The sequence below is a fragment of the Gracilinanus agilis genome, chromosome 4 (genome assembly GCF_016433145.1).
Source record: "Gracilinanus agilis isolate LMUSP501 chromosome 4, AgileGrace, whole genome shotgun sequence".
Taxonomy (NCBI): Eukaryota; Metazoa; Chordata; class Mammalia; order Didelphimorphia; family Didelphidae; genus Gracilinanus; species Gracilinanus agilis.
In genome coordinates, this window is record NC_058133.1 from 483,381,571 (window position 1) to 483,409,118 (window position 27,548).

A 27,548-nucleotide genomic window follows, 5' to 3' on the forward strand; every position below is an offset into this window, starting at 1 on the left:
TATCTCTGGCCAGACCTGACCACAGCCAAGCCAGAGAATAGGGAAGGCTATTGCTGCAGATAAATATTGATGGTCTTTTATTCTCTCAGCTCTCTCACCAATAGTGTTGATGGTTCACTAGCTCTTACAGTCTAGCAAGGAAATAGATTCAGGCTTTCCTACCCTCTTCTTCTTCAACCACCCTTCAACCCTTCAAACACCCTCTGCCCAGATTGAACCACAGAGGTTTGCTCAAGTCTCAATTCAGAGATCTGTGATCTCCAGTTCTGAACCTCTGAGTCCAGAGACTTCCCCCACTGTAGCTGTCAGGGGGTATATATAGAGTGAGGCTAACTGATGTTTGCCCCCGGCTCACGGCATCTAGGAACATTCCGGATCTCTCAACTGCCACCCCTATCAGTCAAGGTGGCATCCATCTCATTACAGATTAATGATTTTAACAACACTAAAGATTCACTTTATTGAACTGTGTAAGGGTTGCCCTAAAACTGGTAAATCTGGAAGCAAGGTGGCAGGGTTAAGAGTTGTACAGCATTTTAAGGTAATATTTTCATTGCCTAACAAGGTTACCTCATACCTTACAAGTCTTCCATCAGAAAATGCCTGTGTTCTATGTCTTAGCAACAATGCTTCGACTTCATGTGGGCACATTATGGTTAAAGTGCATCCCAATACTAAATCAGTAGATTTAGTTACTAACAAAGTTGTGGCAATTACACCTTTAAGACATGGTGGTGCTCCTGAAGGTACTGGGTCCAGCTGGGCTGAATAATAAGCAACTGGACACAAACAGGTCCTAAAGTTTGAGTTAAAACACCTGAAGCTACCCCACTCTGTTCATGTACATACAAAGTAAACAGCTTTTTGTAATCTGGGATGCCTAGAGCAGGGGCAGACAGGATAGCCTATTTTAATTTTGAAAGAGCTGACAGGTGTTCCACCTCTAATCTAAGTGGTTCAGGGACTGAATTTTTTGTCAGAGATATAAGGGGTTTAGTGATTTCCCCATAGCAAGGAACCCACTGTCTACAAAATCCCGTTGCTCCTCAAATTGCTCTCAACTGTTTCTTAGTGGAGAGAGTGCTCAACTTTTTAATATCTTCAAAGCACTTAGGGGAAATGGAGCGGGCACCAGCAGTTAAAATGAACCCTATATATTATACTTTTGTGAGTCACCACTGAACCTTTGCTTTTGAGATATTGTGGCCTCTTCTGTAGCTCTAAAAGAAGTTTGCTATCTTCCTGGTATACTGTGGCATTTGGTGAGGCCAAGAGGTAATCATCTCCAAATTGCATCAAACAGCTATTATGAAATTTAATATTTTCTAAATCCTGATTTAGAATTTATGAGAACACCATACTATACACAAGCCCTTGTGGCAGCCCGGACCAGATCCACTAAGAACTATAATAGGTATAGGCTTTAAAAGTAGGAAAGCAGACTTAGTAGACAGACTAAGTGAAAAGCCTTGGCTGTCAGCCAGGGACAGTCTAAATAGAATGAAGGGAAAAAACTGTGTGCCCTTGAGGACTTTGGTCAAACTGGGAAAGGGAGAAGGTGTGGATGCCTTTACCTGCCCAGTGAGGAGCCCAAGGAGTGTGGAGTTACCATTGAGAAAGAAGACCTGCCAGGGAAGATCAAGTGAGCAAGAAGATCTAGCTGGGGTGATGGACCATCCCAGTCTGAGAAAAGCTCCTTGATTAGCATCTCCTGGATTTACCTTTCTGTGGACCCATTTCCTGTGCCATCAAGAGGAGCTGAAGAAAACATGATTTGTGAGAGACCCATTTCCCCTTCTAGTCTGTAAAGTCTGATTAGTGCAGTGTAGGCTTTAACCCATTCTCCCAGCCCCTGTGTAGTCTCTAGTGACTATTCCCCATTATTCCCCTCAATTATTATTAAACTCCTGTGTTTATAATTCTTTTGTCCTTGTACTACCCTGTTACTTGCTAGTTTCTCTGACTCCCTGGCTAGGTGGGTCAGTGTGGCAGTTAAGGCCCAACAGTCACTCCTGTCAACTGCCAAACCCAATTTCCCAGTTTGTTAAGTCCCCATCTATTGTCTATTCCTTTCTCCTACTCACCCTTCTGAACCCAGATAAATATTTAATTTAATCCCCTAGTTTTTTCCCCATGAGTTTGGCTGCCCCAGATGGTGGGTTAAGAGGAGGACAGGAAATTCACTCTTGGACACACAGGGCCAGACTGGAAGCCAGAAGGTTCTGAACATTCCATGGGGGGTGTATAGTCATTGGCTGTGGGCTGAAAGTTCCAAGCCAGTGGTGAGCTACTCAGAACTGCTTACCTCCTCCCCCTCACCCAAGTTCATTGATAAAATCTCTGAGTGAAGCCAATTTACTATCAAGGCTGAAATAGTCCCAGAGAAAGGGTTTTTCTTCATTTTTTTCCCCTCTGGAGTGGTTTTTCTCCTGTTTTCTCCCCCTTTTGGTGTTTTTATTGTTCTTGGTTTGTTGTATTGGTATTGTTTTTTGTGTGATTTCTGTTCTGTATGTTAGTTAATTATTTGTATAGTAGTGTAGTACAATACCACTGGGACATTACCAAGTGTGATATCAATGGAAGACATAGTGCACGAGTGTATAATGCTGTTGTGGAATCTGTTGTGGAGTACTCTTTCTTTTGCATTGAAAGGTATTCCCAAATATATAAAAATGGGGCTGGATTTTGAGAAAATAAGACCAGTGTGGGAGATAACATTACTAGACATGATGGCACACAAACCATTGATTTTGTTGTGTGGCTATATTACATATAGGATGCGGTGGTTGTTAAAATGTATGGTATACACACTTAAGGTTATAACTTGGTGGTTTACTGAAGAATATGAATTGAAAATCATGACGAAGTTAATTGCAGATTCAGGTTAACAATACTGAATAATACATGAAAAAAGATGAGTTTCTGGACAATGGGTATGGTCAAGATCCTGGTAATGATGATAAATATGGTAATGATGGTAAGGGTTTTAAATCTAAATTTTCTAAGGCAGAATTGGAACAAAAGGCATTAAAGAAGGGGGACAAACTGGTTAACCTTTTCCCCCTACTCAACCTTCTGGCAGTGAGGGATGATGGGATTTTTCATGTGAGACAGCATACTAGATTTAGGACTAAGGACGTGGAGAACTTGAAAAGGAAAATCCCAAACTTTCATGATAATGCTTTCAAATTTGTTAAGATCTCTCGTGCATTTGTTAAAGCACATGAACCAGATTTTGAGGACTGTTGGTATGTTTTAGGGGAGATCTTGTCTAATCACGATAGAAACAAGTTTGTGGAAGAGACGAGAAATACTGAAGGGATGACACCATGGCTGGTAGCCTGGGAGGAGCTGGATCTAAATTCAGTTCCTATTTATAGAATGCTCAAACAGGCAAGGAAATCATTGATCAAGGTTATGGAGAAGAATTCAAGGTGCCATAAGGCTTGGTCCAAGTTTGAGAAAGTTAGACCAATCAGAAGACACCAGCTACATTTTTAGATCTAATCATCGAAGTTGCAGAAATTTACTTGGGCCTAAATGTCCTGGAAGATATCACCATTGAGCATATTAAGCATATATTTGTGAAAAATGCTGTTCCCCAGGTGAGGAAGTTTTTCAATGAGAATTATCCAGATTGGGAACTTCTTAGCCTGGATAAACTGAAACAAAAGGCTACCTATGTTTTTGCTCAAGAGAAGGACAAAGGGAATAATGACAAACATGCAGTGATTGAGAGCCTCAGGAAACAACTTAAGAGAGGCTAATAGTAGGGCAAATGAGAAGGAAATTAGTGAGATAAAAGCAGTGGCAGCATTTAGGGCATCTGAAAAGAAAAATAATGCTAATAACTATAAGGATAATGCTAATGTAAACACAAGATATCAAAGACCACAATCATGTTATGCATTTGGCCAAGTTGGACATTTTGCTAGAGAATGTAGGTTTAGAAGATTTTATGGGCAGAGATACAATAATAATGATAATGGATTTAATCAGTTTAATAATAATTATGGATATAGGGGAAATAATTGGAATAATGGAAATAGCCAGCAAAATGTTCCAATGCCAAAATGCTTGCTGCCAGGGTATTCAAGCTCCTAATATGGCAACGATGCAGGATTATATAAAGGCCGGAGTGCGACCAAAGTACAGTCACATTGTCCAGGGAAATGTTAATCATGGTAACCTGAATGGAGGGACAGCTTCATTATGAAGGTATGCCCAAAATTCAGAAGTAATTAATAAAGGTAATGGTAATAAAGTGAATATTGATGAAACTTTATATGATAAAAGATAATGATAATGTAATTGTGGATAATGGAAATGGTGCACTTGGGTGTTAATAATGATTTCATTGGTGATAATGAGAATTTAATAATGGTGATGAGTTGATCAGTATTAATTTAAATGGAATCAATGATAGTTTAATCAATGTGAATGATAATTTGAAGAGAATTAATGATAATTTAAATGGTGTTAATGTTAAATTATCTGAATTAACTACTGGTAATGGTGTAAATTGTACTTTAACCAATGTTAATGGTAATTTACCCACTGGTAGTAGTTATTTAACTAGTGTTTGTAATAATTTGATTAAAATTGATGAGTTTATATGGTGCTGATAATAATTTGATTAGTGTTGTAAATAATTGTGAGAAAAAGAAAAAGTGTTGCAAATAGTGTTAGAAGTTCTAGTAAGTGTGGAATTAAGAAGAATAATGGAAATTGTGATTTAATTAAGGATAATTTGATCATAAATAAGAACAATGATACTAGAATAGAGGTGAAAAGGACCAAAGGTGCAAAATCCTGGGAAAACTCTGTAATTAAAGACGATGTTAACTTGGACAGACAGGAAATAGCTAAGCTCTGTTCTGATGTTACTGTTTTAGCTCCTGTGTTGGAAACTTTCCAACCTCCCAATTGCACAGAACCATATGATCTTCTCTTCAATGAAGGAGGAAGTAAATCAGTTTTGCAAAGTTTTCCTGAGAATTGTAGAGCTGTTGGTACAATGGATGTAATTGGTGACACAGGCATAACTCAGAAAGTAGCTAAATTGCAACCAAACATAGTAACCCTAGGACCCCTTTCCGTGGAACACGAATTTTTGTGTGGTCCAGAATGTCCAATGAATCTTTTAGGAAGGGATTTGCTGTGTAAATTACAGGCTACTATCCAATGTACTGAATCTGGTGATATTTATTTACATCTCCCAGAGGAATCTTTGAAGGCCCTTCCATTGCTTTTCTTAGATTCCAGCAGTACAGAGGATGACCTAGGTATTATCTATCCAATACCTGAGGATATATCTAAGGATTTGTGGTCAAGATCATTGACAGATGTTGAGTTGCTAAAATCAGCTACTCCAGTCAGGGTGAGGACAAAGGAAGGACCAGTTCCTTGTGTGCCTCAATATCCCTTGAGACTAAGGAGGAGATAGATGGTATACGCCCAATTATTGAGTCCTTAATCCAACAAGGGATAACAATACCATGCTTTTCTGAGTACAATACACCAATTTTGCCTATAAGGAAGCCAAAATTAGATGAAAATGGCCAACCTGTTCACTGATTTATCCAAGATCTAAGAGGAGTAAATGATTATGTCATCAAAACTCATCCAGTTGTTCCAAGTACAACTGCTATAATTTCTTCCATTCCAAGTCAGGCTAGATATTTCACCATGGTAGAATTACGTTCTGCGTTTTTCTCGATACCAATTCATGAGGATTCTCAAAAGATCTTTGCTTTCACTTGGGAGAAGACCTAGTGGACATGGACTCATCTTTCACAGGGGTATACAGACTCACCTAACCAGTTCTCTCAAATTCTAAATTGAGATCTAAAAAACGATGATAAAGGAAACTCAGCCACTCACTTCAAACGCCAGGAAAGGAATGCTCTCCCAGACCATGTTGGTCTCTTTTTATACCCCCTTTTCCCCATCCCTTCCTGAATCTCCTCTTCAAAGAAGCCTATTACAGCCTTTTGATTTGCCTAGCAGTGCCCAAAGTGTGTGTTTGGGTGGAAGGAAGGGGGGTTGGGGAGGGGCAGTGACCTTTGGAGATGTGAGCTTACTCTAGTAAGTAACTTGTGAACTCTCATATTTAATGGTAAGTAGGGGTACTTTAAATTCTTGATTTGATTAGCTAAAAATAAATAAGGGGAGAGTTAATCCTATATTCAGACCATCATCCCACCCTCTCCCTCCACTCTAACTCACTCAATGCTGGACTGAAATGAAAGAAGTCACCCCACAGGGCTGACTGGGTCTACAGAAAACTTGTGATTCCATCTCCAGGCAATCCTTTTACTTGTTCCTAATTGATTCCTGTCTCACTCACTACAGTGGCTGTTCCAGACTCTCCCTCTCCTCTTCAAATTTATCACAGTACCCTGCCATCACCACCTCACTTTTGGGGGTTAGTATGAATTTGATTTGTATGTCCTGTGTGTATCTGTATGTGTGCATGTGGTCTCTGTTGACTGATTTCTAGGAGAGAGGACCCAAGATAAAAAAAAAATGAACCACAGTACACATGAGTTATTTATTGAAATACTTTAAAAGGTTGATGATGGAAAAAATAAGTTTATCATGAGGGTTTAGATTCATTAGATTTATTCTTTCATTTAAAAAAGTCGCTGTCTACAGGGAGTTCTAACCAGGTATAGAACACATCAGGAAGCATGCGGCAACTGTGATATTCTACAACAGAGCAAGAACTGTGCACTCCCTTGGCACTACAGACACGGCCGAGACAGGATGATTTTACAGTTTGGAGGAAATTAAACAGTAATGGTCTTTTGAACTAGAAACATTCATAATGTATAAATTGGCTCCTCCCCATCCCACCCCCATTTGATCTGAAAGGGTTTATAAAATACAACATATTCAAAAATTAAGGAATACATAACAATTACACTGATTCTTTTGCTATGTGACTTTGGGAAAGTTTTGCTGCACCCTTCAAGGGGAGCCTCACGTCCAGCTGTGCATGTCAGAGATCATATCAAGCCCCAGTGGCTGGTGGGCCATAGTGAAGCTGTCCTTGAAATGAAACAAAACTCTATTGGAAAACTGACAGGTATCCTCCAGGGAGGGAAAATCGTGAACTGTGCCTCATGGTGCTTCGATGCTGTACCCCCCCCCCTGCCCCCAACGCATCATTTCAAATGAATGTGAAATAAATAAGTAATCCGTGAGCAAGTACAATTGAGTTGAACTAAAACCTATGATAGTGAGTTCCAATTAAACACTAATATGTATGTGGAAACATCTATGGACAGCATTTCCATAACTCAGTTTTTTGGGAAGCCACATATCTTGCTGCCTGAGTATGTACATTATTTACAAAACATTCCCTTTTGGCCTCTGTAGGCCACCTTTACGTGGCCATTAAGTAGAACTCTCCTTTGCATACACACTAGCCAATACTGTAGTCATTGCTATCTTTTAAAATACTCTTATGCAAGAATTACAAATATTAATAAAGTAACTCTGCATATATAAATATCTCAATATTTCTAGCACAATTTAAAGCATTCAGAATGTACATAAAAGTATTGGTTTTTGGTAGGGCCATTATTGAACTTGTTGTTTAGATCATCGCTGTTTCAACAACGCTTTGTACATAGCAAACCCCAAAACTGCAAACACTGTAGCACCAAAACTTGCTCGAAGCCAAAATGTGGAGCTCTTGAGGTCTGCCTGCGTCACATGCCTGCAGTCAGAAAACAGAAGCGATTTCAAAAACAGGATTTATTTTGAGAACGTGGTGTAACAGCAATCAAGAACTTTTAGGGAAGTATTAGGACACTTGTCAGCTATGTTTACTGAAACTCTTCATCTCAATTCAGCTTCTAATAGAGATTGGTCTTTATGGTGTAGGAGGAAAAGGCACTTTTGCAATTAGCTAACATTTTGAAACAGATGAAATTTAAGATTTCTCATCACTGCCTTTTTCTCATGAAGAAAGACCAATAAGTTGGTAAAAAAAAAACAACCCATGCTTTTAAATTATTTGCTGGGTCATTAAAAATAAGAAATACAATCAAGTTTTCCCATTTTTGAGGATGGTTTTGCTGAATTCAAACAATTAGCAAAATCACCCTAACCCAGGAGCTTCAAGATACACTGTGTAGCTTAGTGACAAGTCACAATACTTTCCTAGGAGCAGTGAGAAATAAAACTTTAGAAATTCTGGTCCCCTTTAAAAATTCTGAAGGAACCCTCCCCCTCCAAAGGAAAAAACAAACCAACTACTAGTTTGCATTACATCGAATACTTGTTAATAGGAAATCAAGTGTTAATGAAACAGGCAGTGACAACAGTACAAACCAAAAGACGCAATGTCACACGCAATGTAAGACGGTGGATGGCATAAAAGAAGCCATGTTATGCATGACAAGGGCAGGACAGCCAATGCCCCCAATCTCCCCCATTACCACAAACTAAGTTTGTGAGCATGCTCAGTTAAAAACACTGCTGGCCACCCTCAAGAGTCTCAAGTATGACAGCTTACCATAAGGAAGATAAAGCTCTAAAGCCAAGGTGGGACCAATGAGTTTATCAAGTGTCACCAAAGTTTTGGTTAAGCAAATGCAACTGAGGTGATGTGGGAAATCTATGAATCAAAGGGCTTCTGGATACTGTCTAGGCTGGGTTATCTTTAGACCTACCTACATGGGAGAAATGGATTTGAGGTGAAAGTTAAATGTCTACAAGGAATGAGACACTGAGTGTATAAAAACATACAAAAGAGAGTTAATAATAGCCAAGACATGAGTTATGCCAAATTATTTTGCCCCTTGATTGGTCTTAGACTGCAGAATCACCTTCGTTTCTAAACATTTCCCTGCATGTTGTAGCTAGGGTGATTCTGCATTCCACATGCCCCAGGAACTGGAGACGGTAACACAAGCTGTGGTATTCCATGCTTTATCAGTACTGTCCAGCAGCACAGCACTCCAATACTCTCCCTCACACATCAAAAGAAAAGTAAATCTCTTTTTAAATTATTCTTTATGTGTGTTTTTTAAGAGTAAAATGATAACACAGGTGCATTCCATCTTGCAAGTTAGTTCTTTCAACACACAATCTCTCCCTTTTTTAAAATCACTTAAGGAACTAGTTATCTGGGTTTCAGTTTTTCCAACTGGAAAACACCCAGCAAGGTCAAACTGGTGAGCGTGGGAAATGTTACCTGGCTTCAAGAAAAAGTGGACCATGAGATGACTCCATGAAGATGGAATCTTCTACAGAGTTGACAGCGTGCACCTGGTGAACAATACTGCCTTCGTCGTCTGCTAACAGCATGGCACCCCACTCGGCTACCTGGGCTCTTAACCTTTTGCACACATGCACAGTTGTGGTTCATGGCACAGCTCAACACAGAAAGGCTCTTAGAATATACCTCTCAGTTATATAATATAAATTTAGTTGCTAGTTTGCATTGCTTTGTCTCATTCTTTCTACCTTTTTCAGACTCTAAACAAACTTATTATTCTCTAAGAAGATTATCACCTTCAATAATATTTTGTTAAAAATAACATTTAACACCTGAACAAGAAACTCTAGGGCTCTTGGACACATTTCCCTGTACATTCTCAACACTACTATTTCTAATGATAGGTCTGAGACACTTTGAGAAGCTAACACATTTGCTCCTCAAAACCACTACCATTCAGCATTTTTGGACAAAATATAAGCACACTGGGTGTTTGTTAATAATGAAGCTAACAATTAGATCCTACTATATGGGGTCAAGTAACTCACCAAGAGCCTAAACTCTTTTAACCTTTTCTGACAGACTAATTAACCATTACAGAAATAGCACGTATGAAAACTAACACACAAACCCAACTAACATCTTAGGATCTATGGAAAATGTCCAAGTTTAGACTGACGATTCCATGGCCTAGTGAGAGTCTTCTCCAAGTTAACAGATACATAATCATAAATAGGAACACAGGCTATCAGTCCATTCCAGATCCTATTTTACAGTGGGCTCCGATCAGCAAATGATTTCTCCACTTGGTATTGAGGGCAAGTTTCTCACTTTTTCTGCTTCAGAAACAGCCCTTTAGACCCTACTCTCTTTGCTGGGATTTTTACCAGCATGGAGAAGAAGAGGTGTTTTTTGTTTTTATTTTTTTAACCTTGCAGGACAGGAAGGGTTGGCTTGCTCTAATCAGGTGAAAAATATAATTAAAATGATTTCCCAACACAGAATCCCTAAATCTGTAAAGATGTTTAATGCAGGCTCCTCTTTATGGAGTTATAACAGGGTACTGCTACTGAAGAAAACATCCATCTTGTCTTGACAGCTGCGTTTTCATTGGCTTTGCAAAACAGTATTTACTCTATTCCCCACAGCGCTTTATGTAATATAGATGCACATATTTACACATGAGAAGCATCAAACACACACTGCTGAGACTTGGCTCACACTGATACAGCACCTTAACGCCACTGGTTTGCTGTAATACTTAAGGCAACCAACTACTTACTCATAAAATATTTCAACATCTTCATCAATGTTACAGATATACTGGGACATGGAAACATGCTTGGGGAAAATAAATTTTTCCTTTACTAAATGTACTTGAAAGCTATGCTAACTAGGTAGTATTTACAACAGAGAAGGCATTTAGAAATCTGACAGAACATCTGTCATTACTCAGCTAACTGGCATCACGTGAACACAGACAAGAGGGATCTAATATGTATTAGTCAAGCAGGCGGCAAGGTCTGATTCATGTTTGTTATTTCAGGAGCGCTCTAGCATAAGTACAGGCACTGGTTTCATAAAACTGTTCCATATTTCATTTGCAAAGGCAAGCCAAAACCGTTCCTCAGCGATCCCAAAGCACAAATCTCTCATAAGGGCTCACGCCAATTATCATTTTAGAAGACATGTCGCTATCTTATGACATATCTGTTCTACCTCAACTACCACTCCAGGATCTCCTAATGTTGCCTGCCAGCCTAAGACATACAGTTCAGCAATTCTCAGGGACAATATCTGATTAGAACATAAATAATGAATTAAGTATGATTAAATGCTTGAAGCAGCCTTTACTTCAACGAATGGGACTTATATTGGTGCCTAAAATATAAGGCTACAAATGTAATTATATATGCATAGGGTGAGCCCTAAGCTGCTGCAACATGATGAAAATGAGCAATTCTAAGTATATGTTTCTTAATTTCCCTAGTTTTTTGCTTTATCAAGCAATTTAAAGATTATTTTGAAATTTAGAAAATATTCTGAAATTTTCTATTGGATAAACATCAGTACATTTCTAAGTAATCCAAAAGGGACTCAATTCAAATAAAATCTACCCTAGAACCTAGCAATTGTGGGGGAGGGGGAAGAATAACTTCTGGGTGAAACAAAGCACTTAATTGTATCAAAAAGCACATTCCCTACATCAGCACTGTGAGATGTGTTATACAAGCTTCACTACTTCCATTTTACAGATGAGAAAGCTGAGGCTAAGAGAGCTGTCTCCAGCTGAGTTGCTCTCATTCACAGAGCAAGGAAATGGTACAGCTAGGTCTCTGACTCCGAGTTAAGTGTCTTTTCTGGAATATCACCAATAACTCTCATATTATATATATCCCTAGGCAGAGTCCTAATTTAGAGTGGGGGGGGGATAGTTAAAATGGTAAAGTATAATTTATTTTTCCTTAGCGTCAAAAGCAAGTCATTTCACAATGGGAAGAATTCACTAGAACAAGCTTTCTGGGGCTTATTCAACAAAATAACCGGTAGACTCGGGCCTCAAGGCGTTCTGAAAGCACTCAGAATATTGAGAAGCAGGGCATGGGAGAGGGGCACTGTGCCATGCAAGTCCTTTGGGACCAAAGAAGAACACTGACTCTGGAGTCAAGTCCAATCTCTAGTCTCACCTCTTACTACCTGTAGGGCTATGGGCAAGTCACTGAACAACTGTGGGCCTCATTCCCTCATCTGCAGGATTTGGGGGTCAGACTGAGAGCTCTTTCAGTCCTAGATCAAGGATTAGAGGATGGGAAAGGGAAATAGGAGGAAGACGAGTATCAGAAACCACTGCAGTCATTCTCCTGTGTCTCCCCCAATTATCTCTGATCTGAATTGATACTTTCCTATAATCTTATCCCTTCAAACCATAACCCAGAAGAACACAACACCTAGGGGAAAATACATTCTACTGACATTCCATGCACATGAGCACACACACATGTACTGTAGGCATGAAGTTAACTTAGAAGAACAAAATAAATTACCATATTAAGTCCAAGATAACATGCACCTGCAACTGAAGCTCATCTGACTGAGAGGACCCATATACAGGCATTCTAGTCATCATAACACCAGAGCTACAAAATCAAAAACCTGTTGAGGCCTTCCCAGACTACAGTAGCACAAATATTTTTGTTCACATCCTGTTGGGGGGGTGAGGGGTGTTGTTTTGTTTTGTGTTTTTTGGTGGGGAGGAGGGTGTCAGCTATCAGTACCTCAGATCCTAAGGGACTCAGATCTCTGGACAACACAGCTAGATTATGGGGGAGAAACAGAAAGTAAATCCAGTTTTTCCTGACTGCAAGGCCAGCCTGTTACCCACTCTGCTACTTGACATCCCATAACCAAGTCCATTAATCAAAAGATCATTTCTCTCAAATTTTGAGATTGTTTTGCCGAAAATGCTTTTTTGAAGTTATGTGTGTCAGTTTTCTGATTTTATTTTCTTTTTTCTTTTTATTTCTCTATTCCTTGTTTGGCATAAAGTATTTTGAATATTCATTTTCAATATAAAAGTTGATTTTATTTATTCAAACTGTAGGCCTCGGAGACACAATATAACACAATATTTTGGTGACGTGAAATGTTTTAATCTGTTTTTTCTCAAAACATTTTTAGAATTTCCATTATAAGAGCCCAATGTGGGTTACTAGCACCACATCCTGAAAGCAAGCTGTTAACTGAGCATGCCTTAATACTGACACAATTTGGGAAAGGCTAGAACAGTGGTCCCATGTTCCCTGGATGTCAGCAGAATTCAGATTTGCAGAAGATGGAAGTTACAGAAAAATGCTCTAATATCATCTAAGTTCACCGAAATAGATGAATTAAAAAGAGCATCAGATAGAGCAAATTGCAGCTTGCTATATATTTTAACACACCAAGAAATAGATATTTGTCAACTAACAGCAAAATCTAAAAGATGCAAGCAACGACAATTTACTTGAGGGAATTTTAACAAATTCTTAGGTACCATAGATGAATACAATATCTATGAGCAAACTTCTACAAGGTACCAGCTGCATTCATGAGGAAAGTCTAACTACACCCTATGTACATTTGGCAACTTGAGTTACAGTCAAGCACCATCGTTTGTTTTCAAACTATAAAGAAAAGGACAAAGCCCTTCCCTTTCACAGAATCACCTCCCTAATATAATATTTAAGATTCTGTTACACTATCTGGGTTTCTGTCTTGCCATACCCATCCAACAAACATTGACCATGCACCTCAGAGATTTTTTTGAAGTGCTTGGGGTACAAATATTTTTAAAAGACTTTCTTAAGGAGCTTGCAGTATACTTAAGTCAAGGAAAATGGCCACATTTTAAACACAAGTATAATATAAGGTAGGAGATGATGGTAGCCAAAGTAGTCTTTAAAAGACCTTTGTATCCAAGTGAATGAATAAATGCAATGGAATTTATGAGTTTACATGTGAAACAACAAAAAGGTTCCTTGAAGAACCATGTTTTATTAGCATATTGCCCAAGCATATGACATCAGACTTCTGCCACAGAATAATTCTAAAGGTTTGAAAATAGGAAGATCTCTTCAAAAATGATTGTGGATTAAGAACTGAAAGAATTGACCACCATTACTAAATCAATGGTGTTTGTCCTGCTAACCAATTTTTAAATTCCTAAAATGAAGTAATTTTTTAATTTAAAAAATGTAAGTGGGAATCCTAACAGATGTGAAGTGGGAATCCTAACAGATGTGAGAACTACAATTCCTGGATGGAAAGTTATGATCAACTCCTACTCTAATATTCAACAGAAAATGAACTAAGAACTTTGCTACTGGAGTAAAATGCTGTTCTCATGACACATAAACAACAATCTTGTGATTTGACTAAACTAATACAAATCATTAAAACGGAATGGAAAAAACCTAACATAAAACAAAGTTGCCAAATAAAAGTTTCTTTGATAAACATGTGGCTAAATAAATAGGAAGATTATACATAGAAACATACATGAACCATGTGTAAAGAAAAGTTATAAAAAATGACCAAGAAGTAGATGAGCACTAATGAACACCTATGAAAAAGAAATTTAAATTATGTAATTTAAGTCCCGTATTAGACTAACATGCATAGAATAGAATGGGAATGTATGAATTTGGAAGAAAGACCACTAAAAAAGGGACCTAGGTAGTTCAAACAAATGATCTAATTTACACCTTTATAGTAATTTTGTCTCAACATTAAAGAAGAAAAAATAATTTGGTAATTTTTTGCAAGAAGGATTATATATATACATAAGTATAAAATATATAGAGAAGGCATTTTTCATTGTTTTGAACTAATATGGCTCTCATTAAGGAAAATCTTGGGAAGAAGCAGAGAGGAAACAAGTATTTATTAACCATCTTCTATATGCCAGGCACTATGCTAAGTGCTTTACAAATATAATCTCATTTTATCCATACAATAATCCTAGGAGGTGGGTACTGTTCTTTTTCCCATTTTACAGTTGGGGAAACTGAAGCAGAGATTAAGTGATTTAGAGAAAAAAACAACCTGATAACAGGTTAACAATATAATTTATCACTATGTAAAAAGATAAACCTAAACAGATTGGTAAGAGCAGAATCAAATTAGAGCAAGGCCTAAACAGCTTTTACTTTGCAAGAGAGCTCAATAAACATGACTCTGTTTGTGTCCTCAGTTTTACATGCTAAATACAATATACACTCAGTCAAATGGAATCAAGGTAGTTGCCTATCCTGGGAAACAAAACTAAAGAAACAGGAGGTACCTCTTTAACAGAGAAAGGGGCTATCTTTCTGGATAGACTTTCAAGAAACAACCCTGAAAGGGACTAGGTGGTAGGATGATCCTTTCAATCATTCCTGTTCCTCTTTCCACACCATCAACATTTAATTTTTCAGTTACCTATTTTCATGTCAGAGATAAAAAAATTCTACTGTTATTGGTAGACGTTATGCTACTTCCATTTTATAAACTGAAGTAGTTAAAATACTTATGATTCTTTAGAGATCAGTCGTAGTCCCAGAGTATTTCTTGTATGTCCTACATCCCTCATGTTATAGTATAGGTCAAAGGTACTGGCCTAAAATCATTACAGCCACCAAATGGACACAAAAGAGTATCAATAAGATATATAATAAAGATAAAAAAGATAATATCTATTACAAATGTCACTCCAAGATAGCTTATGAAACACCAATCCACAATAAAAAAGTCACTAGGGATGTCTAGAATGGATTATCAATGGTGAACAATATTATGCCTTAAAAAGAATACTGAGAGGTAGAAGCCTTGGGTTCTAGTCTTAATGTTGGTTAAATCATCACAACCTCTAAGAGTCAGTTTCCTAAGGTGTCAAATAAAGGGGTTAGAGTAGATGATATCTCAGCTCCTTTTCAGTTCTAAAATTCTATAAGTCCATAGGTTTGTAAGTAGTACTTCCTAGGAGCCCATGAAGATTCACAAAAGATCATGCTAAATCAAACTCATTTCCTTTTTATATAGAATCACAACATGGATAGATCTGTGGAATACTATAAATGCATTATAGATTTCAGCAAAACAATTATCAGATCTCCCATGACAACATTATGGATATGATGATGAAACCCTGATTCATAGATGATATTCATGAGAGTATTGATCCAGCATTTCTCTTTCAATCTGTAGGATGTCTCTTTTAGTAGAGTCCTATTAGGGGCAAATGAAGATTTATAAATCTAACACTTTCACCAATACTTTGGATGAAGGAATAAAAGGAATTCTTAAAAATATGATGATGACAAACTAGAATGTGCAACTGAATAGACTACAGATTTGAAATAATATCAACAGGCTAGAATGATGGGTCAACAAGATGAAACTTAACAGAGATAAATATAAATTCCAAAAAAAAAAAAATAACTGCATAAAATAAGCTGGAGTCTTGGTTTAGTAGTTCACACTAAGATGATTTGGGAATTTTAAATTACACTCTTAGTGTGAACCAACAGTGTGACACAGAGCTTTTTTTTTTTTTTTTTAAGCCCTTACCTTCCGTCTTGTAGTTAATACTGTGTATTGGCTCCAAGGCAGAAGAGTGGTAAGGGTAGGCAATGGGGGTCAAGTGACTTGCCCAGGGTCACACAGCTGGAAAGTGTCTGAGATCAGATCTGAACCTAGGACCTTCCATCTCTAGGCTTGACTCTCCATCCACTGAGCTACCCAGCTGCCCCCGACACAGAGCTTTTTTAAAAAGCTAACATCTTTAACAGAAATATAATAGACTAGAGAAAGTAATAGTTAAAGTGCATTATGTGGGGTCATACTATATCTGGAAAGTCATGCTCAGTCCTAGGGGTCACATCTTAAGAGGAATGCTACCAAACTAAATAGTGGTCACAGGCCACCATGAAAGAGAGAGGTCTGGAAAGGATCTGATCTGAGTAACAGAAATGGGGATATTGGACCTATAGAAGAAAAGACTAAAGAGAGACTTATCTTAATAACTATCTTCAAAACTAGAAAGATGAACATGCCAAAAAGTGAGGCTATTTTGTGTATTTCTAAAGGAGAGAGAGAAAGGACTAATGGGTGGGTGAAGTTGCAGAAATGGAGTAAGGGAAAAAAATTATTCCAACAAGAAGTTACTAGGTCATTTAGTGGCACAAGTACTATAAAAGGTCCCATTTAGATATGGCCAGGAGGAGGCCAAATGATCTTCTCTGTAGGATGCCACATTAGCAATTCTTGTTCTAAATGAGAGTGTGATTTGTGAGTCTATGACTATGAAGCCACTGAGCAAGAGAATTATTTAGTTTGAACTAACATTATTTTACCAAATCAAGAGGATAGTTTCTGTATGATCAGTGTTCTATAAAGGTGTCACAATAAAATAAGATGGATTTTTTAACAAAACTAACTGAATTTTTACAATCCAATCATTGTTATTCCTGTCGAATCTTAGGAGGTGATATGCTTATTTTGCCATCACCCACATCTAAACCACTTTTGAATCTTCTCTTTTAGAATTTCCTTCAAAGCCAGTTTGCAAGCTTCCCTTGAAATAAAATTATACCTCATTCTTTGTTACTCAGCTTGACTGCAACTTTGTTTACCAGACAGAATAACATTGGAATGCTTTAAAAAATAAAATAAAATTTATCATTAAAGCACAAAGATTTGCCAGCATGAAGGATGTTAGCTATAGGTCTGAAGAAGATTCCAAAAGAGGGTTTCTAGACCCATTTCTGAGCCCTGGCAATGCTGCTGAAGCAAATATAAAAACTTTTGAGAGTAACTGCACTGGAGGGAACAAGATCATTTGGAAGAATCAGTTCTGTTTTGTTAAATAATCCAATCCCATCTTTCATATGCCAGGAGGCGAGGACTTAGAAAAACACAACTCTCTAAAAGTGGTCTCGTTGGCCCTGAAATCGCTTTTCCATATTATTCTAGGTGCTTAACAAGCTATGTCAGATGCTATGTTGCTTAGGAGTCAAAACCAATCAGTTAGCTTCAGGAATAGAGATTCTTTAAAAAGCTACAGCTCTCTTCACAACACATACATTAGTTTAGACCAGTGATGGGCAAACTTTTTAAAGAGGGGCCAAAGAAGGAAATGCTTATCTGTCAGTCTGTTTCTAAGGCAACTCTTTCGAAGTTCCATTGTATTGTATCCTACTTGTTGTATTTGTCAGGTTAGGAATAGTGTCTTACAGCCGGATAGAACATTTCAGGGGGCTGCATCTGGCCTGCGGGCCGTAGTTTGCCCATCACTGGTTTAGACTATATGCCATGAACATTAGTGAAGTGATTTTGATAATGTTTCATTTGTCTGAATAAGCAAAATTCAAAAAAATACCACGTACCACTGTAATCTTTGTACTCTGGATGTCTTCACCTTCCAACATTTCTAACATATTTCTACTGCAGTCTATTATCATTCAATATTAAAAAATAAAAACATCAGCCTCTTAAAGTAGAAAATCCCAAATCTTCCTTAGTCATTCCTTTGCAAATTCCTCCCCAAATCCATCTCTTATCTTTACAGAATTACTAAGGATGATACAAATCCTAAGTACAAACCACCATTCAGCACAATGAGAGTTTTAGTGAAAATTAGTTGCATTTTAAGAGGAGTCTCCTGGCAAGTGGGTGGCTACATAGTGAAAATCTGTATCAAAAAGAAAAAGTATCTACTTTCTTTCTCTGGTACTTTAATAGAATGCCCGGCAGGCAGTAAATAAAGTGAGGACCTGGTAAGAACTGCCGTGAAGAGTTTGTTCTTTACAGATTGCAGCAAGTCTGAGTTGAGGAAGCTCTGACAGATGCAGAATGTGCACCTGTTGCAGGCGCACAGACAGCGTAACCGGGCATGGCTGCGAAAACACACAGAAGGACACAGTTGAGTTCTTACTCACCAATGAGGCACCGCGGGGCTGTGCCAGTCGTTTGTTGTCGTTGTTTAAGAGACTAAGGCATAAGCAACACTTACAAGGAAAGGGGCAGCTGGGGCAGACTAAAGCTGTGCAGAGTGTGGAGCTCCCTGAGGTGACTGGATGGGCCCCAAGGCCCATGGAAAAGACCTAAGGGCACAGGTCCAAATTTGAGCTTTTGGGGAGGCGGGTGGGAAGAAATTATTGCAGGGCTTTCAATGGAAAGAGTCTGCACAGCATTAGATGGCACCCTCATCAGAATCAATTTAAAAAATAAACCACAATCCGCCAACAGGATAAGGTTTTGTTTGCATTTAAAACAACCTCCACTCCGCCCCCCTCCCCTAGCACACACACATGCTTGAAAACCAGGAAGGAGTAAGTGCTGCTAGAGGACAAAAGACAACAAAAGACAACCTATCCGCCTCAGGAAAGGCAGGAGTCCTGCCCCCACCCCCAATTTACCCACCACTTTGGATCTCAAAGGAAACCCAAAGTGCTTCTTCCTAACCTGGAGGCCCATCGTGGTGTTAAAGTGCTCTCCACTGAAACTGCGCCTGGCAGGCATACCTGGGACAATATCTAATCCAACTGGGATCAAAAAGGAAATTAATTTAGGGGCCTTTCAAATGGAGAGAAACAATTCGGCCCAGTGGCAGGCCAGACAAGTTGCACTTCAACATTTGTGACCAAAGGCTAAAGGTGCTCTTTAATGACTGCCCGTTGGTCAGGCCCGGTCAGCGTGTGATGCCTGGACAGGTGCCCACATCTCCACTTAAGAGGCAGGGAATGGAGTCGGGGGGCCTCTGTGGAATCAATCATCTGCCCTGAGCTTCAGCCTCTGAGCATTTCCAGAGGCTTTTCAGATGGACGACATGGCTCTAGTGGTGAGGCCTGGGGGCTGGGGGTCGTCACAGCATATGGTGGTGGGATGGATAAAGAAGATTAGCCCATGGAGAAAAAAAAATTAAGTTCAATAAGAACCAAAACATTCCTTTTAAAAACATGACTTGTGAGGATGAGCACATCACTGATATTAAAGCCATTACCAGCTGTCATACTGGAATCCATCTGTTATTTTATAAATTGAATCTAAGTCTTTAACATACATAAAGCTCTATCTATCAAGAAAAGCAGGATGCAAAGTGTGCTTAGCAACAGCAAGATACTTCAGGAGAAGCAGCCTCAGATGAATCAGAGCACAAATCTCAACGTATGTACATTTTTCAGATATGGGTGGTGTGTGTGCATATATGTAATACTGTGAAATGCATTTAAAATGTAAGTCTACACAAAAAGATACATTAAAAACATATTAAAAGCATACATTAAAAAAAGATGCTATATATCAAGCAATAAGCTCTACCAAGCAGTGGGTTTCTTCCTGATTATATTATGTTAAAAAGTATTATAAGGAGCAGCTGGGTGGCTCAGTAGATTGAGAGCCAGGTCCACAGATGGGAGGTCCTGGGTTCAAATCTGACCTCAGACACTTCCTAGCTGTGTGACCCTGGACAAGGCACTTAACCTCCATTACCTAGCCCTTACCTCTCTTCTGCCTTGGAATCCATACGCAGTATTGATTATAAGACAGAAGGTAAGTATATATTTTTTATTTTTAAAGTATCATAAGAATTATAATTTTTAAGTATTATAAGAAAAGACATTTGGCAATCCTGAAAGGAAATGTTAACAAAATTCCTGGGGAACTATAAGGAAAAAATAATTTATAAAGTAGTTTTTTAAGAAGACTCAGACTATTCTTCAAATTCTATTCTATTAAAGTTGCTAATGTTTTAGCAGAAATCTGTCTCTATAATGATCCTCTCTGCAGATATATAAATACAATGTATATACATGAATTTTAAAGCAATAATACCATGTAAATTGTTCAAACACAAGGAATTACTCATCTGAAGAACCAGGAATGACTGTTCATTTAATTAGAAAGTAATTAGAATTTTAAGAGGGTTTTGTTATTTTTTTCTAAGGAATCAGTGGAACAACAAAGAAGTCAACTATTTGACTTTTAAAATTTATAATAGGCCATAATCTTCTGAAATCATCCTTTCACTTGGGGAAACATAAACCAATCCTGGTTAACAGCAATGTCTGATCATTACTCTTTATCATATTTTTTTATAAGAAAAAATGTCAAAATCTGTATGATGAATTAATTAAAATGTGTTTAATGATGGAATTTTCAATTTAAGCCCCTAAGAAACACACAGCCTGAAGCACAAGATTTTGTTGCAAAAGAGAATTTATCTCTATGCTGTACTAGCAGAATACTTTTCAGTAATGCATTCTGAAACAGTCAGTCAATTCAATGGGACCAGTTCTAGGCATGTGTGATCCACAAATATATGGATCAATGCCATAAATGTACATGAAGTCATGACCCCCTGGCCATGTATGCAGAGCATTCCTTCTGCTCAGTGCCTTCTACATTAAGGTTTTCAGCTTACAAAATTGAACTTTCTCTTGTCTGAGCTCCCCTTTTCCTCACTGATAATTAAACACCAGTAGAAGAAAAGTTCCTATGAAGAAAGGACATATGAAAAATGCCAGTTCCCACAAACTGGTTAAAAATCAAAGAAACAAATTCTTTTTTTTTCTGTAGTGATGTCTTAAAGGCACAACTTAAAAACATAACCCTCATATGCTATAGTAGGCTTTGCTTTGAAAACAGGGGCTGTTTTTTAATGGATTATCCAAACTTTAAAAAATAAAAGTTGTACTTTCTCACTGAAGAAAACTCTCTTTCTGTTGCTAAATCACTTCAGTGTGGCAGCATTCCCCCCTCATGACTGATCGTGGCATGCAGTGCCCCTATACCCCATGCAGCCTATAAACAGAGACAGCAAGTACTTACGGATACATGGCCATTGTTGTCAACTTAACAAAGATATCCTTACTAGGTGCGTCAGCAGTATTGCAAGTGAAGGCTTGTGGTGGAGGCATTTTGTGTTTCCTGCAGAAATCACTGGGTGAAATGCTATATTCTTGTCGAATTTCATGCAGGTCTGATTTTGCAGCTACAATTAAACAGGGGATTCTACTGTCCATGAAGTGTTGCTATGGAAGGAAAAAAAACCTTCAAAACTCTGGCTATATGAAAACTCAAGAGCAACAGTCTGTGAAGCGTGAACTGTTTCAGTTCTAATTGGGAAGGGATCATTACTTTCAAAAGGACTAACAAACATCAGGAATCAAAGAATAGTGTTTGTTTAGACCATTCTCGAACTACAACTAGGGTTTGGACAGTCTTTCTTTAACCTGGGAAATTAAGCTAATCTATAATGGTAGCCTAAACTCACTAAAACATTATTAAATTCCACATAGGCATGACTTTGATAATAGAACACCACAGTTACAAACCTTAAAAATCCTGGCACAATATTCAAAGGACTTGGGATTACTGACATCATATACCAGGCATACAGCATCACATATGATCTCCGCCTCAGTTAAGAATTCAGATTCAGAGATATCATGCAACTTTGAAGAAAAAGATAAAGATAAATGTAAACACCAGGAAATAGTTAATGGTTCATTGTAAACTAAAAGTCATGCTTCTGAATTAAAAGGCCACAAAGGGCTCCACATTGCACAGAGGACTGGAATCAGAAAGACCTGAGTTCAAATGTAACCTAAGGCACTTACTAGCTGTGTGATCCAGGTGTGATAATGAAATTAAATCTGCCCTGCCCATCCTTAATCTAATCACCAAAAGTGTAAACAACCCCACTTCACTCAGAAGTTGGGAGGTCTCTGACCCCTGTGTGCTAGAGTGAGTGACAAATCAGAATTAACTGACTGACCCCTAGGCAGTCCTAAGAAAAGCGTCTGTTGTGATTGGACACGTAAACTAAGAGGAAGACACAGGAAGTGATGAAAGAAATGGCCTGGATAAATTAAGAGAACTTCCGGGGCTCAGGTTTTTGTCTCTTCTCCTTCCTGTCTTGGACCTGAAGGAACTTTTTGTTCGTGACTTGGACATGGAGGAGCGCTGGACCTGGAACCCTGAGACCTTGGTGAGACTGTTCTTAAATCTTTCCCTTAGAACTACATGTGGTGAGTGAAGAAGGCTGACTGACTACTTTAACTTCCCTGGATGTACTAGCCTCCAGGAGGCTCCCTTGATTGGGAGAAACCCTAGTGGCCAAACCCTTTTCTAATTGACTTTTAGGCTCTCCGGCTGGGCCTCTGGAGCCCTGCCAGAGTAAAGCCCGATTTGAATACAAATCTAGGTCTTTAAATCTCTTACTCTACCCTCTTCTCATTTCTCTACTTCCACTCTCTCCTATATTTTGTAAATAAATCACTAAAATCATTTTAGGAATTGGTATTTATTCAGTTCCTTGGTGACCACAACTTTAAATATTAAAATATTAAACCAAAAAACCCCTTTTCCCTCTTACACAGGGCAAGTAATTTTTGTCTGCCTGCTTGTTTCCTCATCTGAAAAAATGGGGATAATGATAGTTCCTACCTCCTTGGACTGTTGTGAGGTAAAAAAAAAAAAAATCTGTAAAGTGCTTTGTAAACCTAAAAGTGTTATATATATAAACTCTAGCTATCACCATCACTATCCTCTGCATTTTGGGCTTCATTCTGAGGAAGAGGTACAAATTAAATAGTCATTTTCATCATTTCCCTAGATGTTTCTGAAAAAGAACAAGTGTGCTTAAGTGTCTGGCCTATGCATAAGAATTGAATCAATTAGGAAGGAGAACTATGAAGGAGGCTGGCTCTCCTTTACACTCTGGGTCTACCTTGACCTCTTTCATTTCCACTCTACAGGTTCCAAAAGAATCACTTCTTCTCTGGTAAGAAGATGACCTAAACTGAGAATTACATATAAGAGACTTTATCATACGTTACTGTATTCTTACTGAACTGCATTTTCTCTTCTTTTGCCTTTGTATTAGATCTCCAAGTTGCTGGAACTACTCCAGGGCAATAAGTGGCATTACCAGCCATACCCTTGGAGAGCAAGAATAAATATATGACTCACCCAGTGTGGAAAAAGGACCAATAATAGTCATCAAACTTTGAGAGCTCCTGAATACTACTCTATGTTGATGAGAGAGGAAAGCAGGGTAAAGTGGCGTTAAAAAAAAAAAAAAGCAAGAAGTATACATTCTCACAAGGAGATTTAATCTGGCAGACTACAGATACATTTAAATTCAATGTGGTCATTTTATTTGCAGAATAAAAATAGTTCAATTGTTAAATGGAGATCCTTATGCACTCAAAAGGCCCTTTTAGCCCTCTTCTTCTTTCAACCCTTTTTTTCACTGAACTAGTCTTATACAAATTTAATTAAACTTTCTAATGGGATTCTAGATAAGGTCTTGATAATTGTACTATTTATTTCTGGTTCACATAGTGATGAAATAATAGCTCTTTCAAAGTAGCAAAGGATTGGTTTGCTTGTTTAACTTGGATGCCTGATTTACAATATGGAACTCTTGGGAAGGAAATTCCCTTCCCAGACATAGGTCAGCAGTTCCTCTACATATAAAGACTCAGAGCATTCATTATGAGAGCTGGGGCAGGGGGACACACAAGAACTCTGAGGAGTTCAGTAACTTGCTCAAATTTACACAGGTAGTATGTATGTACCCACAAATGAAGTCTGAAGACCTGTCCTGCTCAAACAACCAACAAGCCCTGATTTAGTCCCTTGTGTGAAAACTGTCCCTTGTTCTGGTCCCCCTAACAACCACTGCCCCTCTTAAATAGTAGGCTAAGTTTATAAGTAGCCAGTCTAAAGTAACAATAGCAAGAAGTAAAATGGTTAGAGGAATCCAGAAGTCACTTATAAAGTGTCTCATAATTAAAGAGAGCATAATAGTTACTTGCAAATTATCTCATAAATTAGGGGGGCAGAGGAGCCATTAGAAATTGCCCCATAGATTAATTTAGATTAACTAAGGCCACATCCTGAATGTGGGGAAGCCACTGTAAGGGGCCTCTTGGCCCTGCTGCCCACCCATGGCACTCCAAACACATGCAGTTCAGACTGGCAGGACACCAGCAAACATTATGCTAATGAACCAACCCCAAGTCGTAGTTGATAACTCTGAGATGATGTGACTGTGTTAATGAGCTAAGATAGCACTGATAAAGAGTTACTCATCCTTTACCACCAAAAATATAAAAATGAGACCCCAAGCCCCTCCATCTGTTACCATGCCCATGCTGCCCAAGAAACTCAACATTGATCTGGTTCCGTAAGTGACTCTTTGTGCCTCTCCCACCTCCCTCCACCACACGGTCTGTCCCTGTGCCTTATTAAAGGTGCAGTGTGACCAAAGTCTTACTTCCCATTTGCTGCCACTGTGGTCTTTCCTGGTGAGCATTCAAAGAAATGGAAGTGCTTGCCCCTGGGACCCCCATGCTAACTCAAAGTCTTTATGGGTAAAATGGACTCAAAGTTTCTTACCAATAAGTATTTCTCTTGTCCATATACATAAACAGTATTAATTGCATAATAAGATTTATGGTCATCACAAATATGCTTTTGCCTCTGAAAGTAGGACAGAAATATATTATTTACAATATGAAATCATGCCATTAAATTTCCACCAGTAAAGCAGAGTTTTATAACTAAAAAGGCCTATTTTCTGCACTACTAGCCATTTGGCAAACGCGAAAATTATGTTGGTTTTGCATGGTTTAGTTATCAGCAACTAAGGGGGAAAAGACTTTTTTTCATCCTATGCTATGGCTCAAAATGTTTTACATAAAGAGACAGCTGGAAATGAGACAAAATCAGTGACTGAAAATGCTAATTCTAGAGCCACTTCTGGCTAAAAGGTCATAGTCTAGGAGTTCTTTCCTTGTAAACCATTAGAAGAATGAAAGACTCAATGGGGTTAGGCATATTTCCAGCTCTTCACCATACATGGGATAAGAAACCAGGAAGGCAAATGCTGGGAACAATTAGGGCAGAGAAAGACCTTGGTTCAATGTTTTTCAAATGGTTCAAATCTAAAAAGTCTACTAATGCTTTACACTATACTTTGCTCCCAATATATATGTCACTGAGTTTTGTTAAATCATCATCTACCAAATATAAGGGCTTAGAAAAGACCTATAAAGACCTAAGCATACAGCACTTTGTTAAATTTCTGAAAGATGAGAACTCACCATTAAGTTTCTTCCAAGAAGGGCCTGAAGAACTCCACTCTTCCCACATCCTTTCATTCCAATAACATTACATCTAAACACATTTCTTTGAGTCTGTTTCTTTTGAAGATCTATCTTTTTATCTCTTGTTACTAAATAAACAAATAAAAACACACAGGATAGACTATTTCTCAGCCTCTAGTTTACCTTCTGTAAAACAGGAAAATGATACGTGGTCACTCATCCACCTTAAGGGAAATCTGCACTTAAGATGAAGGCCATATAAAAACAATACATTACTACCTCACAAGACACAGAAAAAGCCAACACCACTGATCAGAATATGAAACAAAGAACATGAGTTTATTCCTCTTCTTCTCACTGGATTCCAAAGGAATTATCATAACAAGCAAATGGAGGAAAACATACCAAAGCTAATGTGTGGGAAGAACAATGAAGACCAATTTATTTTAATTTTTCAGTATTTATGAATTCATAATGAAAAAATTTGATATAATCACCTGTGATGGCAGAAGCTTGAGACTCTTGTTCAGTCAATATTGAGTAGCCGAGATAGCCCAAATACTCCAGGCACCGCTGTACATCTAAATAGGTTGTAAGCCTAATGAAAGGAAAGATTAAAGGAATAATGAAGAGCTTCTAAAGGAAGATCTAAAGCTCTAACAGCTCAAAAGAAGTATCATCCCTTCTGGACAGAAAAAGGTCACATGCTGTCTCTTTCTGCTGAAACTCTTCCTTGAACTACTCTGATGCTGAGAGCACTGGCCTGAAGGCAAGAGACCCAGCAGCCCTGAAGACCCCAACTCTACCACTTCCTGGGTAGGATCAGATTTGGGGCACATCACAACCTCTTTGAATCTCAGAGATATTCAACTCTTGATACTATTGTGAGAAATGAAATATTCAGTGTAATTTTTTTCAGCTCCTAGCACCACAGCACATGTAAGCTACTGTTGAAGCTGATGTTATCATAACCCAGTCTCTGGGCGAAGAAACTGCTCTGCCAATGTAAGTCAGTCCTTCTCTGAACTGCCTCAAGCACTAAGAGGACAAGTGGCTCTTCTAGGATCACATGGTCAGTATATGTCAGAGGGAAGATATGAACCAAGGTCTTTCTGGCTTAAAGGTCAGCTCTCTGACCATTATACCAGGGGTTCTCCACCCTTTTTTTCTGGTTGTGGACCCTTGGCCAATCTGGTGAGGCCTATAGGCCCCTTCTCAGAAGAATAGCTTGTTGACCACATTCATAATGGAAGGAAATGCTCAATTTCATTTAGAGGACAATGAAACTAAAGCTATCATTTTCAGCCACATTAAGAACCAATAAACCATACCACATAGTCTCTCAGAGTCTGAATAATCTTGTAAAAATGTGTTTTCTAGTTTGGAAAAGAGAATGAAGTAAATAGCTGTCCAATGAGCTCTTGCTGAAAATAAAATAGTCCCTGGTTAGGAAGAGCAGGCCAAGTGGAACACAGCAATAAAAGTACTTAGAACTGGAGCTGAAGGAGACCTCAAAGCCATCCAAAGCCTTCAGTCTAAATCCCCAATTTTACAGGTGAGGAAGCTGAAGAATCAAGAAGCTAAGTGCCCTGCCAGGTGAGACAACTAGTAAGTGCCTGAGGTGGGATCTGCACCCAAGCCTTCCTGATTCCCTCTGCTGTCTCTCTTTGTGAAATCTCCAC

General features: G+C 38.4%; 1 protein-coding gene across 2 annotated transcripts in view; it reads right to left on the reverse strand.

Annotated features, from left to right (window-relative positions):
• Nucleotides 1-6,534: 6,534 nt before the first annotated feature.
• RHOT1 (ras homolog family member T1) overlaps nt 6,535-27,548 on the reverse strand; it is a 48,620-nt gene continuing 27,606 nt past the window's right edge. The window contains exons 13-19 of one of the 2 annotated variants that reach the window (XM_044672784.1): nt 26,364-26,464; nt 25,864-25,994; nt 25,157-25,240; nt 22,084-22,203; nt 21,578-21,780; nt 18,523-18,645; nt 6,535-7,726 (exon numbers count right to left, since the gene is read on the reverse strand). In XM_044672784.1, coding sequence (XP_044528719.1) covers nt 7,609-7,726; nt 18,523-18,645; nt 21,578-21,780; nt 22,084-22,203; nt 25,157-25,240; nt 25,864-25,994; nt 26,364-26,464 — 880 coding nt within the window. In that variant the 3' untranslated portion in view covers nt 6,535-7,608. The remainder of the gene's footprint in view (nt 7,727-18,522; nt 18,646-21,577; nt 21,781-22,083; nt 22,204-25,156; nt 25,241-25,863; nt 25,995-26,363; nt 26,465-27,548) is intronic. The other variant, XM_044672785.1, reaches the window with a different exon arrangement.